The following is a 20,894-nucleotide window of genomic DNA, read 5'->3' on the forward strand; positions in this document are numbered from 1 at the left end:
TCCTGGCTCTTGCAGCCCAATAATTCGGCTGTGGCACAGCACTGCATCGATATAAGTCGCTCTCTGCGAAATGAAAAAGTCGAAATTCTGGGACCTGGTGGTGAAAGAAACGACCGAAATTCGTTTGGCGAAGAATTTAATTTACATAGATTAAGGTTTCAACTTCGACAAATAATGGAATCAGGTGCATTCTTTAAAAAAACTTGCAAAGACGTCGCTGCAGTGCAGCTTATAATGATACATCGATATCTCAGCATGAATCGACCGCGTAGCCATAGGTTCAATTTCTATATACTTCTTTGCTACCGGCCACCCTCTCTGACATTTGTGTATTTATGACCGCATGCGCAGTGACGCGGTCCGCTTTTTTTGAAAGGACGGATCGAATGATGTAGCGTCAGTCTGTCAGATCACTCTCAACATGGTCGAAAAGTATACAGCCGAAATATTAGCGGAAGAAATAGAATGTATGGAGTTGCTGGGTCAGTTACCGTGCCGCGAAAACATTAAGACGCACATGTCAGAAGAGTATGCTACATTTTCCATAACAATTGACTATAACTAAGTTTCACGCAAGATTGATGTCACATTTGTTCAGTTCTATCGAAAAGCTATTGCAAAATTTACATTCTGCTTGGACTGGTTAAAAATAATCGAATTATTCGGTGCAGCAACTTTTAAGTGTGGATAAGATGTAAGGTATCATTCCAGGGCCACGCCACTGGAAATTTCAGAGGCAGTTGCTGGCATCTGATGGTGTGGAACTTTTGCTCAGCCTGGAGCACATCTTTTAGATCTGGTGACCTCCACATTAAAAGCAGCTGTCTTCCAGCACTCTGTTGGAAATAACCTTGCAAGTAGCGGTGTCAAGAAGCAACACTTCGCAGACGTGTGCTGTCCGGTGGAAATGCTTGCGTCCTGCTCGTGAAGTTGACTGGCTGAAATAACTGAGCAAAAATTTCGTAGAGCTTCTTGCATCTCGCGAAACTGTGAAGTCTGCTGGCAGGTTTCCAGAGAGTAGGAGACAAGCTGTGCTTCCTCTGGGTCGGAGCCGGCTGCAGTGGCCGAGCGGTTCTCGGCGCTGCAGTCTGGAACCGCGCAACCGCTGCGGTCGCAGGTTCGAATCCTGCCTCGGGCATGGGTTTGTGTGATGTCCTTACTTAGGTTTAAGTAGTTGTAAGTTCTAGAGGACTGATGACCTCAGAAGTTAAGTCCCATAGTGCTCAAAGCCATTTGAGCCTCTGGGTCGGACGTGATGTTTAACATCTACATCTGTCTGCATCTACATGGATACTCAGCAAATCACATTTAAGTGCCTGGCAGAGGGTTCATCGAACCACCTTCACAATTCTCTATTATTCCAATCCCGTATAGCGCGCGGAAAGAATGAACACCTATATATTTCCGTACTAGCTCTGATTTCCCGTATTTTATCGTGGTGATCGTTCCTCCCTACGTAGGTCGGTGTCAACAAAATATTTTCGCATTCGGAGGAGAAAGTTGGTGATCGGAATTTCGTGAGAACATTCCGTCGCAACGAAAAACGCCTTTCTTTTAATGATTTCCAGCCCTAATCCTGTATCATTTCTGTGACACTCTCTCCCATATTTCGCGATAATACAAAACGTGCTGCCTTTCTTTGAACTTTTTCGACGTACTCCGTCAGTCCTATCTGGTAAGGATCCCACACCGCGCAGGATTATTCCAAAAGAGGACGGACAAGCGTAGTGTAGGCAGTCTCCTTAGTAGATCTGTTACATTTTCTAAGTTCAAAAATGGCTCTGAGCACTATGGGACTCAACTGCTGAGGTCATTAGTCCCCTAGAACTTAGAACTAGTTAAACCTAACTAACCTAAGGACATCACACACATCCATGCCCGAGGCAGGATTCGAACCTGCGACCGTAGCGGTCTCGCGGTTCCCGACTGCAGCGCCAGAACCGCGCGGCCACTTCGGCCGGCCCATTTTCTAAGTGTCCTGCCAATAAAACGCAGTCTTTGGTTAGCCTTCGCCATAACGTTTTCTTTGTGTTCTTTCCAATTTAAGTTGTAATTGTAATACCTAGGTATTTAGTTGAATTTACGGCTTTTTGATTATATTGTTTTATCGTGCAACCGATGTTTAACGAGTTCCTTTTAGCACTCATGTAGATGACCTGACACTTTTCTTTATTTAGGATCAACTGCCACTTTTTGCATCATTCAGATATCTTTTCTAAATCGTTTTGAAATTTGTTTTGATCTTCTGATGACTTTATTAGTCGATAAACGCTACCGTCATCTGCAAACAACCGAAGACGGATGCTCAGATTACCTCCCAAATCGTTTATATAGATAAGGAACAGCATAGGGCTTATAACACTACCTTGTGGAACACCAAAAATCACTTCTGTTTTACTCGATGACTTTCCGGCAAGTACTACGAACTGTGACCTCTCTGACAGGACATCACAAATCCAGTCACATAACTGAGACGATATTCCATAAGCACGCAATTTGACTACGAGCCGCTTGTCTGGTACCGTGTCAAAAGCCTTCCGGAAATCCAGAAATTCGGAATCGATCTGAAATCCCTTGTCAGTAGCACTCAACACTTCACTACCAGTGGAACTTACGAGGGGGTTCAGTAAGCAATGCAACACATTCTTTTCTAAAAGCAGGTTGGTTTTATTCATGATTCCAATACACTGTATTACTTTCCCACTCCTTTGGCTACAAAAGTCTATTTGTCAATATAATCTCCGTGCAGTGGGACAGCCTTACGTCACCTTATTGGGAGAGCCTGTACGCGCGCATGGTACCAGTCTACTGTTTCACGTCGGATCCAACGTCTTGCTGCATCAATAATCTCCCCGTCATTCACTTCCGGCGGAGTGCATCCTTTTCGAGGCCAGGGGAAGTCGGAAGGTGCCAGATCCGGACTCGAGGATGGATGAGGAAGAACAGTCCAAAGAAGCTCTGTGAGCTCTTTTAGGGTGCGCAAACTTGTATGAGGTCTTGCTTTGTTGTGGAGAAGAAGAAGTTCGTTTGCATTTTTGTCGCGACGGACATGCTAAATTCGTTTCTTAGATTTCCTGAGGGTAGCGCAATACACTCCATAGTTGATCGTTGCAGCATGAGCGAGGACATCAAACAGAATAACACCTTCAGAGACACAGGAGACTGTCGCCATGACATTAACAGCTGAAGGTAGGACTTTGAATTTTTTTTCTTCGCAGAATAGGTGGATAGGTGGTGTGGCACCACTTCATTGCCACTTTGCTTCCGATTCGAAGTGATATCGTGTGACTAGGGCCTCCCGTCGGGTAGCCCGTTCGCCAGGTGCAAGTCTTTCGATTTGACGCCACTTCGGCGACTTGCGCGACGATCGGGATGAAATAATGATGATTAGGACAACACAACACCCACTCACTGAGCGGAGAAAATTCCCGACCCAGCTGGGAATCGAACCCGGGCCCTTAGGACTCACATTCTGTCGCACTGACCACTCAGCTACCGGGGGCGTACATTCGAAGTGATGAACCCATGTTTCATCACTTATGACGATGTTCGACAAAAAAATAAAAAAAATCGACATGTAACGCACAAGCAATTCCGCACAGATGGCCCTTAGTTGCTCAAAGGTCTTCTGTTATTCGACAAGGAAACAAGCGGGCACACACACTTTTGGATAGCCCAGATGATGGACGTTTGTCAGCGGTACCAACAGAGACGTCCAGTTGTGCAGCGAGGCGTTTGACTGTGATCCGTCGATCACCACGAATGAGTGTGTCCCCTCGTTCCAACACTGCAGAAGTCACAGCTGTGACCCACCGACCGACACGTGGGAGATGGGACAGGTTTGCGCGACCATTTTGCGATGATGACAGACGCCACTCCCAACGACTCAATGTGGATTTGTTCACTCCCAGATCTCCGAAGACATTCTGCAAGCGCCTGTGAATATTTGCAATGCTCTGCTTTCCCGCCAAAAAAAAGAAAAAAAAAGAAAAGGAACTCAGTGACAGCTCTCGGCTTGGAACGCATCTCCGTTACAGACGCCATTTTGAAGGTTACGCATAGCGCCGTCACGAATAGGAAATTCATTAAACAATAGGGGTTGGATTGGGAATTTTTCAAGATGTCCCACAACAAATTCTGCATTTTTTTTTCCAGCCGAACCTGAAGGAGAAAAAATATATGTAGCATTACTTACCTCTCGGGATGGGTTATCAGAGAACCAGTGAGAACTGCTGTCTGTTATTACCGAATATCATTGCTCCACTTGTAAATGGATGCCTGCTAATCGTTTCCAGAACCCGTGTAATTACAGCTTACATCTGTCTTTAACTTTCATTGTTAACCCTTGCACCGTATTACCGCACCAAAGTAGTTCGCTCCTGCAGATAGATAACCCAGTTAACAGAGTTGGAAAGCGGGCTGCTCTTGCTCCTACCCAGGAAATTCGTGTCAGTGAACTGCAGGCACGTACTGATGTTTGCCACGTTACAAACTGTTCCCATACTGAGCACCTGTAATTTGACTCACAGACTTGTAGAGACGCTATATCCCTCCTGATATATGTCTGTTTTCTGTACGTCTTATAGTTTCTGCGCTGTTTTGCTGTTGTGCTGTTTTATCATTATAGAAATTATTATCGACATTAGTTGGTACGAACCAGTTGGATGCAGTGCATTATAAATGATGTATGAGGTGTGATCAAAAAATATGGCGAATGATTTATTTTTTTAGCAGCAAATGCCGACATAATAACCATTTGATGTAATTTGACCGACAGCGTGATCCGTTGAGACAGGCAGCGTCAAGAGACGCTAGGGTGAAGTTGTGTTCATCTTGTCAGTCACTCGTCATGGCTTTCAAACAAACCCTGAACATTAAGGCTCGTTTCAAGTCGTAAAAAAGGGTCAAGGAAAATCATGAAATGTTGAAATTGGTGTATGGCGATAATGCTGTAACTCGGAAGAGTGTTAACAAGTGATACGTGCGATACAAAAGCGGAAACGAGGCGGTAGAAGATGAGCGATGTTCGGGACGTTCATTAACTGGAAAACAGAAGAAAACATGCAAAAAGTGAGGAAACTTTGTTCGTTCAAACGGATGAATAACTACCCATAAGCTGAGCGAAGAACGTGGCACTTCGTACGGATCCATGTAAAGCATTGTAACCGTTATTTTGCAAATGAGATAGGTGCGTCCAAAATTTGTTCCCAGACTTCTCAGTAACGAACAGACGGAATCATGGGTCAGTCTGCCTGGAGTTGAAGGATCGTCTTCATTCAAATCCAAAATTGTAACTGGAGATGAAACTTGGGTCTATCGGTATGACCCTGAGAACTAAATGCAGAGTTCCCAGTGGAAAACCAGCTAATCTCCTCGTCTAAAAATACACATCAATCGAAATCGAATATAAAAGTCATGCTGATTTTTTTTCTTTTTTTTTTCAATACTGAGGGTATGTGCGATCGGCGTTCGTTCCAAGGACAACGAAATTTACAAGGTCGAACTGCAACGGCGGCTAAACAATGTACGAAGTAAGAGACCACAAAAATGGGCCAATGGCTCTCTTCTTCATCACAACAATGCGCCGTATCATATCTCATTTTTGATTCATGAGTTCTTCGCCGCAAAACGTGTCCCTGTTGTCCACATCCGTCTTACCAGATTTAGCACCATGCGACTTCCGGATCTTTCCAAAAATTAAAACCGTGCTTAAAGGAAAACATTTTGACACCATTTCTGACATCGAGTGGTCCACGACAGAGCAACTGAACGCTCTTCCAAAAGAAGCCTTCTAAGATTGCTTCCAGTCATGGACTCAGTGTTGGGATAAGGCCTTTGTTAGTCAAGAACAGTTGAAGGAGATTAAATGAAATTAGATGTAAGCTTATTACTTTGTTTCCAGTAAAATTACTCAGCGGAAGTTTTGATCACAATTCTTACGTTTTCCTGTCCAGCGTCGAATCTCTAGATTTTTTTGAATACCGTTAGATACCTACAGAGCATTAATCGCTGATTTTGGAGAAATTGCAAGTTTAACTTTATCTCATTGGTCAAAATGAGACTGTCACCTCACATTAAGAGTATTTTGTAAGTGTCACAGAGCAGAAAACTGTTCCATTTCCGCCAATAACCCCTTCCTAGTGGACCAGTAATTTGTCTAGTGCGCCGACAGTGCGTGGTTTCAGACCGCAGCCTCGGGTGAGACTTGGCACGACGATACGACGACCGAAGGTGAGACAATGGAACGTTTCAACGTTAGTCCATCACAACAGAAACGAAATGGTAATGAAAACACTGGGAAGAAGTCGACGACACCGCACTAAAACAGACGAAATTGATTTCTCAATGAAATAATTAAATTCCTTATAAGAGTCCGTGTTCATAATGAATTTTTCTTTTGTTGTACTGTTTCGCGTACCACTTTTCAGCTATTGTCGTCATGGGAACCAACCGTAAAACTTCCGAAATAAAGTTCAGCGTCATTACAGGATGAACCCGAACTCCACTGACAAATTTTCGGAAGTTGATCAGAGATATTTTCTTAGTATTGTAGTATGAGAGACCAGTCCATCTTCGGCGGCTCGTTAGAGTGTAATTACGCAGTTTTGATTCCTTCAGTTTGTTACCCCCAATTACCTTTGTTTCTGTGAAAATACCTTCTCGACTTCTGTTGCCCTCGATGAACCCATACAGGAGACGAACATCACCCAACTTATCCATACTGAGGTTTATCAATCTTAACGTACAACTAACCGTGCTGGAAGAAACAAACCTGAGACAGAGAAGAACAGTATTGAACGGAAGCTTGAGGAGGGAAGAATAAAGTCGGCATCACTATTTTCAACAGCAAGACCTCGAGTGTCTGAAACAGGTTCGTTTCCGAACGAGTCACACAGCACAGATCGTCGCCATTTGCACTGCTACGCAGATATTTCCAGAGCAGTACGAATACAAATATATATGATGTTAAGAAATCAATTGACATGCAGTTACTCTAACGAGGTAGCGAACTTAGTACCACAATACTCAGAAAGTATCTCTCAACAGCCTACAAAATTTTGTCGGTGCTCTTCCAGTTCCACCTATGTACATAAATCCTATACCGAATCATGAACTGACATCAGGGTGCTAATGGGGTTAACTGTTTATTAACATTAGACTTTTATCATTCGGAAGTTCTAAGTTTCGATGATCGCAATACACGAAAAATGTTTCGCATAATAATATCAAATTTGAAACATCCTCAAGTGATCTAGAAGTCATTATTGGTAAAGTTGTTTTCGTCTGTTTGGAAACCTGATGGGTGGTGTTCTCATGATTGCAAAAGAGATAGTTCTTATTGACTGCCTTGCAAAAGGAAGCACAATAACTGCTTACAACTAAGCAAACCTTCTATGTGAACTGAATGAAAAAGTAGTTGAGACAGGACAACGCGTCCGCCCGCAAAGGTGACCTCCAACTGAAAAAAGTGTGCGGTTTGAATCAGTTTTAGCAACTCTGTGTGCCACGCTATAAATTTATTTATGGCTGAAATAGTTTTGAATACAATTTAAAGGTGGATTCTGTGTAGACCAAGCGTGTCATTTTCAAAAGTTAACCGGGCATCTTGAATTTTCGTAGGTATGCAGGTTTATCTTGTTTGTATAGTAAATAAATGCAGCAATTGGGACTTCTCTCGACGATTTTTACTTTCGTCAGCAATTTTTTCTCTACTGCCAGTTGGTTGCGATAGAGCCGTGTAGAATGCGAAGGACTGAGAAAAGTTAGTAATCGTTACGTGACAATAAACAGTAGACTATTGCGAAGAAAGTTATTTGTTTTTTTAACTGTAATTTACTGCGCACTAAGTGGGTGCACAGTATAAGTGTACCATAAATGAACTTACTTTCCTTGCTCGCAGGAAGTGACACGTTTCATGGATAGAGCTATTGGATATTGTAAGGATTCGTTACTGAGTAACGAATATGCTAAGAATGTAGAAGTACGTTTCAACCTGAAATGTTTCTGTACTGCCTGAAACGTTTCGTTACTCACGTGTTTTCTTGCCCGCATGAGGTTCGATCCCAGTTTGGGTCAAGTCAGTAGTTTTCCCATTCTTCCAGTTCGTTACCCTCAGAGAACTGGGAGTTTTTGGAACGTTTCGTTCTTCCCTTCACGCAATTCGTGACAACTTGCTAGTTTTCGAATTTCTTATTCTCAGCGGTCCAAGTTGGCAGTGGCATGGAATGCCGAATACATTTTGTCACTCGCCATGTTTTCGTTTTCACATTCAGTTCGTGTTCGGCTCGGGCCGAATCGGCAGTATTCGTAAGCCTCCCATTCCTTACTCCCAGATACGTTTCACACGCGTCCTGTGAATTTAAATGCCGTGCGGGAGCAACGGATGGGGTGAGTGGGTTGTGCGGGAACTGTGTGTGTCTCTGCCATAAATTAGTTCGACATATTTTCTTTCTTATTAGGTTAAGTTCTTATTAGGTTCAGTTCGACCAAAAACAAAACTGTGATCACAACTGAATGGACTGATCAGTTCTGTTTTACAATTCGTTAATCTGTTTATCTGGTTTTTTTTTCTTTATTTTGAGTCATCTATCTTCTGACTGGTTTGATGCGCCAACCCATGAATTCGTCTCTTGTCCCAACCTCTTCATTTCACAGTAACATTTGCACCGAATTTCCTCAGTTATTTGTTGGCTACATTGTAATCTCTAATATTCCAAGCTCTTCCCCTACAGCTTTTACATCTACCATGGAGGTTATTCCTTGATGCCTTAGCATATGTCCCATTATCCTCTTCTTCTCGTCAATGTTTTCCACATAATCCTATCCTTCCCTCTTCTGCGGAGATATTTCTCATTTCTTCAGTCCACCTAATTTTCCAATATCTTTCTAGAGCACCACATCTCAAACGATTTGATTCACTTCTTTTCCTTGTAAAATAATAAACTGGTAGCAAAGATCGCAGGAATACTTTTTATTCCATGATTTCCGGTTTCAGCGAAACTAAAGCCGCCATCATCGGATCTTAGGACACATACAGGTTACAACATCAAGGCAAACAATAGGTGCCTATAACACGCAGGCCTTACTAAATTTTCGTAAGTAGCACATAGGCGTTCAAGAGAGATGACATTATAAATGTTAAGTGTCTCCATCACATACAAGCGCAAGCTAGGTACTACCGCAGCTCCGGCTCTGTTATTATACTACAGGCCATGTCACGAGATGTCGCTAACAGAAGAGGCGCCAATGAATGTCACAGCTCGCGTCATAACAGGCTCTGCGTGTGTGGCAACACTACGTCATTACTGTATTTGAGTATTGATTTAATATTAGACATTCTGCTTATGAATAGACTAGCACCCTGTCTGTACCCCTTAGAGCAAGAATTGAAAGGAAAACAATACACGTTCACGCTTGGCGATAACCACAGAATGGTAACTGCATGTAAATGGCTAAATGGCACAACAAAAGGTGTCTGATGGGTCTGCCGTTCGGTTTCGTCACATATCGTATTTGTCCGGAACGTTGCGTGTCGACTTCCCTATTTTTTAATTTCTGCCAGTGACAGCGACCTAGCAGCTGTAGTGGCTCAGCCCACTGTAAACACCAGTCTTGTCATTTCGATTTTTGTTCATCATTTTGTTTTGAAGATAAAGCAGTTAGTGCGTGATTTCTCCACATCGGGAATCTTGTTATTCCATTCACATGCCCCCCCACCGACAGTGCAGTCGGACATCTTTTTTTGTGTCATATATATATATATATATATATATATATATATATATATATATATATATATATATTCAATAAAAAAAAGGGACTGGGCGTGACGAAAGCTCAAAAATTAGTAAGACGCCTTCACACAGTAAAAGTAAAACTATGTTCTACTACAATTTCAAAAGAACAACTTCAAATATCTACCGAAAATTGCGAAAAAAGTTTAATATAAAATAAAAATACCAGCACTCGATATTGCCATTTTGATATGGATAAATTGTGAGGCAAGAAGTCGCCTACACATAACGATATTTTTGAAAAATATATCGATGTATTGATGTTTTGTGAACAGCCCTACACCCTACCATTGGAGGTCCACGGAACACGTGCAGACGAGACTCGAATGAGCTGCCAACCTTTATGCGCCCAGAAAGGGGAGACACACAAGGCTCGCCCCTGCGAAGAGACTTGGCAGGCACGCGGTATTATGACCACGACAGCATAATCAGAGAAACTGAGGCGTATACCGAGAGGTACCATAAGACGTTCTTCCTGCGTGTAAACCACGAACGGAAGAGAGCAAAGCGATACTGGTGCCGCCTGAATCCTCCACCTCTCACCGTCCGACTGACAACGCAGTGGACCTGAAGACGTAAATGTATAGCTTAAACTAAAAAAAAAAGCACTCCGTCTTCAGGCCACAAGTAGCCCATCGGGACCATCCGACCCCCGTGTCATCCTCAGTTGAGGATGCGGATAGGAGGGGCGTGTGGACAGCACACCGCTCTCCAGGTCGTTATGATTGTTTTCTTTGACCGCTACTATTCGGTCGAGTAGCTCCTCAACTGGCATCACGAGGCTGAGTGCATCCCGAAGAATGGCAACAGCGCATGGCGGCTGGATGGTCACCCATCCAAGGGCCGGCCACGCCCGACAGCTCTTAACTTCGGTGATCTCACGGGAACCGGTGTATTCGCTACGGCAAGGCCGTTGCACAACTTAAAAACATAGTACGAAATTTCTTATCTTAAGAGCTTATGCCTGTCTCCAGCCTTCCGAACTTCACTGGATGGGCCTTTTGGAGTCGGTACCTGGGTAGCTCATTCGAAACATCTTCCTGAGTGAAGGCTGTCCCTCAACCGAGAGAGAAGAGGCCGCTCAGCAGAAGGTGCATATGGGTAGATGCAGCGAGGCGTGCAGCGCGTATCCCATGCTTAAGCGCAAATACGCGTCCCGAAAGCTTACACGGAGGAGACGGACGCATAGACGATACAGTTGAACGCTAAAGATAAGATGTATAGATCGAATAACTAACGTGAAAGCAGTGAATTGAGACCCATGCAGCCAAAATGATTCAATTTTTCCTCTTTCTTGACATACAATGTGAGACATAATTCCAAATCCTGGTAGAATTAAAATGTAAACTTCTGGGTGTCCAAAGAATCAAAATAGGTGTTGATATAGAATTGGGTCACCAACTGATCATAGCAAGGGATCGACTGATAAGGACACAATTTGAGACATTAAGGATTCTTCAGCTTGGTAGTGGGAGAGGGGAGGGGTTCGGGAAGGAAAGCAAGTGGGGGGGGGGGGGGATGGTATAGGAACTCCTGCTGGAAAACACCTTAGTTCCGGCTGTGGCCACCAGGTGCAATTCTGACGCTGTAGATTATTTGTACAATGGTAAGAAATCCACGTTGTCATCTGACAAGCCATAAAGTGAGTGAACACTATGGCTATCGAGAAGAGGTACAATGCGCTGTTAGTGAAACTGATTTATTTGAAGGGCAACAAAATGGCTCTGAGCACTATGGGACTTAACATCTGAGGTCATCAGTCCCCTAGAACTTAGAACTACTTAAACCTAATTAACCTAAGGACATCACACACATCCATGGCCGAGGCAGGATTCGAACCTGCGACCGTAGTGGTCGCGCGGTTCCAGACTGAAGCGCCTAGAATCGCTCGGCCACAACGGCCGGCTGAAGGGCAACAATTACAGTGTTGCATTCAGAGAGCATCGCTGACTGAAAGGTCTGAGGAGATGGCTGACGTCGTTAAATGGTTTAAAGAAGATGATAATGAAACTGGAAAACACGGGTGTGCTTGATGTGGCAGCTGGAAGTCGAAAGCGTCGTATCCGGGTGTAAGTTACTGACTAGGATGCTGTTGCTGTAAGTGACCAACCAACGCCTACCCCTGTGGTGCCAGTGCTCGTGCAGTGTTACAAGAATTGTACATCCCATGGTGCGGGCTTTCAAAACAATGAATGAATGCTGATGGTGTGGCCCTCAACTACGTATCCTCCGACTCAACGTTTAAATATCAAAAGTTTTGGTTGGTTTCGTTGTCTAGGGGCTGGGATACGTAGTATACACATGAATCGAATGGTGGAAGGTTTCTGTCACTCATCAATTGCGAATTATGAAAGTAACATTGAAAGGGTACAGTACCGCCCGACATTGAAAATAGGTACAACATACTTCATTATTTTTGTCAGAACAACACATTTATTTGTAAAATAACTCAATTTCAATTAATACAGCGAAGCCGGATACCAGTGTGGGAAAGAATGACAATTTATTTATTTAATTTATCACATGTGCACTCCCTCAAAATAAATCCCTACATCCAGTTTGGTGAGATCTGTGAAATGAATGAATGTATGGTCGTCTGCTAACCGCAGATAGTGAATGTGAATATATGATCATCTTTGAGACGATCCTTTGGCCACCTTTGGTGGGAACAAAGAGATGAAATTTACCTGAGCTTTGAGCGCCTGAAATGTGGCTGACCAATATGGTAGCAAGGTGCTTCCCCCACTTCGACAGAGGTGCGAGAGGACCTGAAGAACGGCCATGTTTCAGCACTCTGCCGCTGGATCTTGTGCTGCCAAGACCTGTCTTAGGTGTGATCCGTAAAGGCAAAAGAGTGGAGACATGGTATGCATGTGGAATATTTAAGAGTAGTTTGAAATAATAATTTCTCTATTTCAGGAACTTTTGTGGGGAGAATTAAATGTCAGGCAGGTAATATTAATGGGATCGTAGTAATCTTCAGAAGTGACCAACGGTCACAATGAAACCACGTGTAGCAATAAGTTGAAACACTTCCGTGTGCTTAAGTTAAGCTGAATTACTAGCGTGTGTACTATAAGTTGAAATATTTAAGAAATAGCTTGTGCAGGACTTGAAATTAGAGGCGAGTGCTTCCACGTGGTGAGTACTGTGTGAGTCTGAATCTGTGTATGAGACAAAGGATAAAGAGAAGTACTCGTCCATGGTATCAGTTGAGGACTCGTGTGTGTGATGAATATGATCTTAGTATTACTTTGCGTGATATGTTTCCGTGTGACGCTTGATTCAAACTCTAATACTCTGAGAGAGAAGCAAGGTGAGTCAGCCGTCAATCCAGCAACGCCACTTGGCTTGCATTGCACAGGAAGACGTGCATGTATCTCCAGAGTTCATAGTAGGAAAGTAGAATTACGAGGTGGGGCAGTGTCGTGTGAAACTGGGATAAATACTACATGAAGTGGGAAAGCTGAAAGTGATAATGTTGTGACTATTCCCTGTGTTGTATTTCATGTTGTAGTGTGGTGTATGTCATGTAATTTAAGTATGTGTGGTTTGCATGGGAGAGTAGCATGGTAGTTTCAGAGGTAGTGGGTTATGCGTGTTCCTTTTGTACCGCTCGGTCTGGAGGAAAGTTTCGAGATGATAATTGTGAGAGTCGAAGTGTGAGATATAATAAAAGATCCACCATCCTATCCAGAAAGTGCACTGTAGCGTCAAATAATTACGAGACTATAAGATAGAGAATCACCAATGTAAAGCCATGCCCACTGGGCGGAATTTCTCATGTGTTATTGTTGTAGGTTATAGAATTTTTGTGTTTAGGTTATAGAATTTATCGGAATAAATAAGATAGTGAAAAGAAAAAGATTGGTGGCCTTTTCCTTCGAATTGTATGTTGTCATGATAACCAGAATTTATAATGTGTGCGCCATTCATATTCAGTGCGATGGCCACGTGTTGATAAAAGCCGTTAAATAATAAAAAAAAGGAAAATGTGGTATTGCCAGTGCGTAGTGAACAGTCAGAGTTCTGTAAATTACTGATAGTCAGATGTGCGTTTCCGTTGCGTATTATTCATAGAGGAGGATAACTTGTAACTTAGTTGTGAGTACGAGAGTTCATGTTACTCGATAAATAAGAATGAATCCACTCGCTTGGCAGACCACTCATCTTGCAGGCCTGACTGCTTGATGCCACAGTATGAGCAAGGCATGTGGGTGCCTCTCAACATATAAATTTATAAAAGAAAGATTGCAATTAAATAAAATCTGCAGGTACTATCTTAACGACTTTAAGTGATGAGTACAACAGTAGAAGTACTTTTGAGAATGCGGTATATTTCTGCAAAACACTTATTGGTGTCGATGGTCCAGCAATTAAATAAAATATAAGTTGAATAACAGGGAAACAATAGATTCCTACTGCACGTAAGTAGGTATGAACAACAACATAGCTCGCGAGATATTCACTTCTGAACGCACACTACGTCTTCACTGTAGAAGCCACGGAAATCACACAAGTGCACAAGTCAGTACTACGAAATACAGTATTTCTATCTCTCGCGACCACGCGCAAACCGCTCCACACTCCAAGTCTCTCACGCGACCGCGCGTTCGGCGCGCCGTCCAGCACTCTCCGTGTCGTGTCCCGTACTCCCCAGAACTCTTCACCCGAACTCGCTTCCATCCGGTCTCCCCATTCACGAGTGGTGTGACTGGCTAGAGCGCTCGCGCCATGTCTTCAAGCCAACGCACCCACACAAACATAATGAAACACATTCGAAATACTGGATTTACATTTAAATAACTTGAAATTATGTAAATATTCCTACGGCTGGACCATAAACACGCTCTAACACACATTGTTAGATACATAAACAAATTAAATAAACATATATCAAAGGAATAGAACAAAAGGTAGGACAGTAGCTTAATGTCTCTGCACTTTCTATAACACAATAATTATTTGACCAATTTCTTCATGAATTGCCACATCGGATACAAAGACATAGATGAATAAATATATTTATAAGCATACTGCTACCGTTTTTTCGTGTAGCTGTGGAGTACTTATGGCCTGACGCCATCGATAGTAATAGGCCACTTTCACCTCCAATAACTCATGTACTATTCAAGTTACATGCATGTAATTTATACCATTTTAGGTTTACACTAATAGCTTTCAAAAGACACATGGATCGACGAAATCGGATGAAGCGTTTGAATTTTGGAAATTCGCTACTGGATGTTACTAATATAATTTACCGTCAGATACTAAACTTTAAACTAATAGAGATATTGATAATCTGATTACACCATCAGAATCGGCATGCAAATAATAGCAACGTACATGTTTCTTTTTGAGGTGTCATGATTCATCTGGCTACTGTTCATTTCTATACGGACTGTGAAATGTCTGCCATTAAGGTTTCACAAAGTCCGCCATCTTTGGCACTCCCGTCATAGACATCTCCTTCATCGACACAAAGCACAGTCCTTATCACCCTGCTATGCGGCTGGACCATACGCTGTGGCACCATGTGTTTGCTGCCGGGTCCCAGCTAGAGGAGCGGCCGCCCCAACTCAGAACATACAATATTTCCAGGGCTCCATAACTCTCCCTTTACCTCACAATGGTCAACAGCAAAGAAAGTTTTTCAGTTTATTTATTCAGTACAAGATCGAGACGGTGTAGGAACTGAAACTTCATGATTCGCAGTTACGTTCTGAATTTACTCTTCAGTTTCTGGCACTTCTCGAAGTTAATCACATGTGGCCGGGTAATATTCTGTGGAGTGACGAGGCACATTTTACACTACAAGTAGCTGTGAAAACACAGAACTGCGGAATTTTAGGCACTGTTAAACCGCATGTTTTGCATGTAGAGCCATTGCACTCCCCGTATGTGACTGTGTGTTGTGGACTCAAAGGCACTTTTGTTCTCGGCCCGTTCTTCCTGGAAGACAATACACCAACAGAACCTGTCAGGTGTACCGTGACGTATGCACGTTATCGAGACCTTCTTGTACGTTATGTGATTCCTGCTTTGGAAGAGAACAACTGCGTAGAAATCGCTGTCTTCATGTCGCTCGCTCATTGAAAGATCTGCTTAATGCAATCCTCCATAAACGTGTTGTCTCCGGAGGTTTTCCAGATCCATGGTCTGCGAGATCACCTGATCTGAACTATGTGAATTTTGGCATATCTAAAAAAACGCGTTTACCGTGGACACTTATCTAGAGGCCAGTATAAAGGAACACGTCGCTCAGATTCCAATGGGGCTCCTGCGATAACTGTTGATCAACTCGTTTTTCGGATGCAGCGTCTCGTCGATATCTCTGGTGCTCATACTGACCAAATTGTGTATGTGGCGGTAATAAGGTCGGGTGACTAGGGTCTCCCGTCGAGTAGACCTTTCGCCGAGTGGCAAGTCTTTCGATTTAACGGCACTTCGGCGACTTTTGTGTCGATGGGGATGAAATGATGATGAGTAGGGCAACACGACACGCAGTCCCTGAGCGGAGAAATTCTCCGACCCAGCCGGGAATCGAACCCGGGCCCTTAGTATTGACATTCTGTCGCACTGACCACTCAGCTACCGGGGGCGGACTATGTGGCGGTTAATAATAAAATCAACGTAAAGCCTTTCCCACTTGTTCGAGATTTTCTGGCCGCGTCCCGTTCCCAATCCATTACATATGGGAACATTTCTAACTGCCTGCCTTGCAGTCACAACGCTTGATTTGGACCTCGTGGCCAAAATTGGAACTAAATTTTTTCCAGCCTAAATCGCTTCCGCATTAACGTATTAGAATACCTACCAAGCTTCGCTGTCATACGATACCTACATCTCATATTCGACCTCCGTGAGAAGCTGCATTTTAATTATAACGACACGCTGGTTGGGGTGAAACTGAAGAGGCTTGCGCAGGAGAGACTAGTGCGGAGAATTGCATCGAACCATTCTTCGGACCACAACACAGTGGGAGTGTCTGTTCACGCGAGTCAGGCTAGACGCGTAGGAAATTGCGAAGTGGGGTCCCTTTTTTCGGCGCGTGGAGCCTCGCAGCGCAGCGGACACCTGGCCTGGTTGTGCGTGGGCGCCTCCGCACCGCTACAGGGGCCACGCCCTGCCCTGGCCGGCGCTGCGCTGCGCGGTGTTTCGGACAGCGCACCAGAGCGTACCGGCCGGCCGCAGCGCCTCTCCCCAGCGTCCAGGCCGCTGTGTCTGCCGGCCCTGCCCCGGCTGGAGGAAGGGGAGAGTGAGGGCGGCGGCGGCGGGGGCGGGGGCGGGGGCGGAGGGCGCCGCTCCAAAAGTCCGCGCCACGACGCCGCTCTCCTCTTTCATATCGGCCCTGCCGCTGCCGCACGGCGCGGCCCCTCGCCTCCGCCGCCCCCGCTTCCGCCGCCACCCCCAGCCCGGCCGCCGGAGTTAGGTCTGGTTCAAGGGGCTTTGCGCTGCGCCGCGTTCCGTCCCTGTCTGGCGCTCCCCCGAGCACACCCTCCCTCTCTCTCTCTCTCTCTCTCTCTCGCTCGCTCGCCGGCAACTTGCGCACAAAAACCCGGGGCCGGCTGGCCGCGACTCCCGCCGCAAGGTACCTGCTGTTGCCGCCACCCCCGCCGCCCCCGCCGCCGCCGCCTGGCCGCCCGCTCCTGCCGCGCCGCGCCGCGACGCCAAAAAAACACTCGGGCTGCGTCGGTCGCTCGTTGTGCCACACGCGCGCGCTTTTCTATAACGCTGCTTTTGCAAACGTACGCGCACTGGGAAGTTTTTCCTCTCTTTCCGTCTCGTTATTTTTTACCGTCGCCGTTCAGTGTAAATTGGCGCGAGCGAATTTAGCGCCATATGCCTGCAAAGCAAATGCATTTTGTCTCTCTTACATTTCCCGTGCCCGGGCTGCTACTGTACGTGTAAGACCATTACAGGTGTAACTGAAGTGATGCCTTTTAGAGGATCTGAACCACCAAGAAATGAATCTTCAAAGATTTAGGCATAGCTGTGGCACATTGGGATGGTGATTCGAAAGGAATCCCTGCTCGAACTACAAAAATTACTACTCTTCCATTATTATAAAGATCGTAACGGGTGTAAAAATTTTTAAAATGCGTCTAAAATCTTATGGGACTTAACTGCTAAGGTCATCAGTCCCTAAGCTTACACACTACTTAACCTAAATCATCCTAAGGACAAACACAGACACCCATGCCCGAGGGAGGACTCGAACCTCCGCCGGGACCAGCCGCACAGTCCATGACTGCAGCGCCTTAAACAGATCGGCTAATCAACGAGTGTAAGTGCAGATTTTTTTATTGGTGACTGAGGACGGTGTACCGATGTACTTTCATCAGTGCTGACGTCATTGTAGACTAATAATCGTACCTATTACGAGTCGGTGATTCTAAGTTGGTTAGTATCTCCAAGTACATGAGGCAAGAGCCAGCCACTTTCTACTGGGCACCAGATCAAGTGTAGAAGTTCGGACACTTCGATACAAAACGGTTGGTCTATGCTGACGGGCGCAGACCACTTAGCGATGCAGCTACGATCGTACAGAAAACATCAGATGAAGTTTATGCTGTGATTCGACGCTGAGAAAAGACAACCAACACACTGATGGGTGCACATCTTAAGATACCACACATAAAATATCTGCACTTACACCCATTACATGCTGTATACGTTTGCAGGCTTCCGTAGCCGTTGTCACTGAAGGTAAAATCTTCTAGGTTGTTGGGTTGCGGCATCTTCAGTTTCTCCTTATAATCGATGTTACGACCCGCCAGCTGGAATTTTCTTCAGGATCTTCCGGTGTTTCCGGTTACGTGAATACTGTCAAAAACCAGTGACGTGTTCACTTATAAAAAGAAATTTTCCGCGCTTATTCCAAAGATGTGAACGCGAAGCTGGTCCTTGACAGTGTTCACCCAACCGCGGACACCATAAGATCGCGAAGAAGATCCCTGCAAATGAGTCGAAACATCGATTATAAGAAATTTGAAGAGGAAGATGCCGTGGCCCAACAACTTGAAATTCTTCCATTACTCTTGTACAAATGCGAAACCCTTAGTCTAACTTATGATCATACAAGACAAACTTAATCGTCTTAATAGAGGTTTCTTCGTTGTCAAGCGTGATATTCAGCTTTAAATCATAGGGACAAGACAAACTTAATCGTCTTAATAGGGGTTTCTTCGTTGTCCAGCGTGATATTCGGTCTTAAATCATAGGAACAATATATCAGACAGAATTTAAATGTCGAGTCAGTGACAGAAGTTATAAAGAAATACACAATAACCTAGAGGGATAATGTGCGGCTTATGGAGGACAACACAGTGGCTAAGATTTCTTTGCAGTAAAATTCCGAAGGCAAATATTGGCTACAGTATAAAGCACCCTGCTGCAGGGTAACATCGATTCCCGTCAGATCACCGAAGTTAGTCGCTGTCTGTCTTAACTAACACATGAGTGAATGACCGTTCGGTCTGCCAAGCGCTATTAGTAAGCGGGGTGCACTCAGTTGAGGAGCCACTTCACTGAGAAGCAGCGGCTCCGGTCATGAAAACCGGCAACGGACGGGAGAGCGGTGTCCTGAACCCATGCCCCTCCAGTTCCGCATCCAGAGACATCTATCGGCAGAAGATGGCACGGTGGTCGGTTGGTGGCGTTGGGTTTATCGAGGCCTTTTCGGATGGAGTTTTAAGCAGATGACTTGAACAGCTTTGTGGCTGAATAGAACCGTATGTCTGTGATGACGATGATGGTAATGATGACGGCCTCCACGGCTTTTTCTACATCAAGTCAGTGCCACGCGATATTCCCTGTAAGGTTCAAATGGCTCTGAGAACTATGCGACTTAACTTCTGAGGTCATCAGTCGCCTAGAACTTAGAACTAATTAAACCTAACTAACCTAAGGACATCACACACATCCATGCCCGAGGCAGGATTCGAACCTGCGACCGTAGCGGTCGCTCGGCTCCAGACTGTAGCGCCTAGAACCGCACGGCCACTACGGCCGGCCTCCCTGTAAGGGCTGCTAACATTTTATCTGATGCACACGCTGCCACGTGTCTAGATATTTGCAATTTTGTATTCCTGTGCAATATTTAAAGGACTGACCAATTTACCTCTATCGTTCGTTGCGAACAATGATCTAGTACAACGTTGCGGCTGTGCGGTGGGTACCAACCCACTGCTCACTTAACTCCGTAAGCTCGACAAATACGCTGCCTGATCAACGGTAATAAACTATGTCACTCGTCAAGAATAGTTGGTAAAAAGTGACTGCATGGGGAATGTATAGGAAGCTGGAGTATAATCGGGTATGCCGGCCGGAGTGTCCTAGCGGTTCTAGGCGCTTCAGTCTGGAGCCGCGCGACCGCTACGGTCGCAGGTTCGAATCCTGCCTCGGGCCTGGATGTGTGTGATGTCCTTAGGTTAGTTAGGTTTAAGTAGTTCTAAGTTCTAGGGGACTGATGACCACAGATGTTAAGTCCCATAGTGCTCAGAACCAGCCCCTACTGGACTGCGTAGCGCTGGTTGGTATTCCGATTGAAGTTCGTTCTATACATCTGGTCTATATTCACTACCTAAATGAGGTAAGTGCTTTGAAAAATAACGATGTTGTACTTTCAAATAGAAACACCACAAAAACTGCCACCAAGTTGCCAGTGAACAGTCTGAAATGGATATTTATTTTATAAACATAAACACATGGATATATGAGTGTCAGTTTTTGTTCGTTCTCCAGTTTTATTGTATAAAATATCGCATACGTTGTTAATACATGTCTTGTGACAAACTGTGGAATTATATTTTGTTGTTCACCGGAGAACAGTGTTCAGTTTTCAATTATGATATGATCCGAAAATATTATTCTGTATCTAAGGTATATATATATATATATATATATATATATATATATATATATATATATATATATTAACCATGTAAAATGTCACGAAGACTGTGAAGATTTTGCTATTGGAACAAGAGAGTGTGAGATGCCGTGTCGGAAGGGGGCGCGCTCGCAAACGTGGTAGACGTACTGTATGGACATTTTAATTTGATTGTGCGACATTTTGCTAACAGATTTGAACTT

The 20,894-nt window shown here is 44.5% G+C and overlaps 1 protein-coding gene across 1 annotated transcript in view; it reads right to left on the reverse strand.

The window, feature by feature from the left end:
* The window catches only part of LOC126417135 (sterile alpha motif domain-containing protein 1-like), a 71,527-nt gene extending 54,386 nt beyond the window's left edge, over nucleotides 1–17,141 (reverse strand). Inside the window, exon 1 of the mRNA XM_050085032.1 lies at nucleotides 16,979–17,141. Coding sequence (XP_049940989.1) covers nucleotides 16,979–17,141 — 163 coding nt within the window. The remainder of the gene's footprint in view (nucleotides 1–16,978) is intronic.
* Between the last annotated feature and the right edge of the window lie 3,753 nt (nucleotides 17,142–20,894).

The sequence above is a fragment of the Schistocerca serialis genome, chromosome 8 (genome assembly GCF_023864345.2).
Source record: "Schistocerca serialis cubense isolate TAMUIC-IGC-003099 chromosome 8, iqSchSeri2.2, whole genome shotgun sequence".
Lineage (NCBI taxonomy): Eukaryota > Metazoa > Arthropoda > Insecta > Orthoptera > Acrididae > Schistocerca > Schistocerca serialis.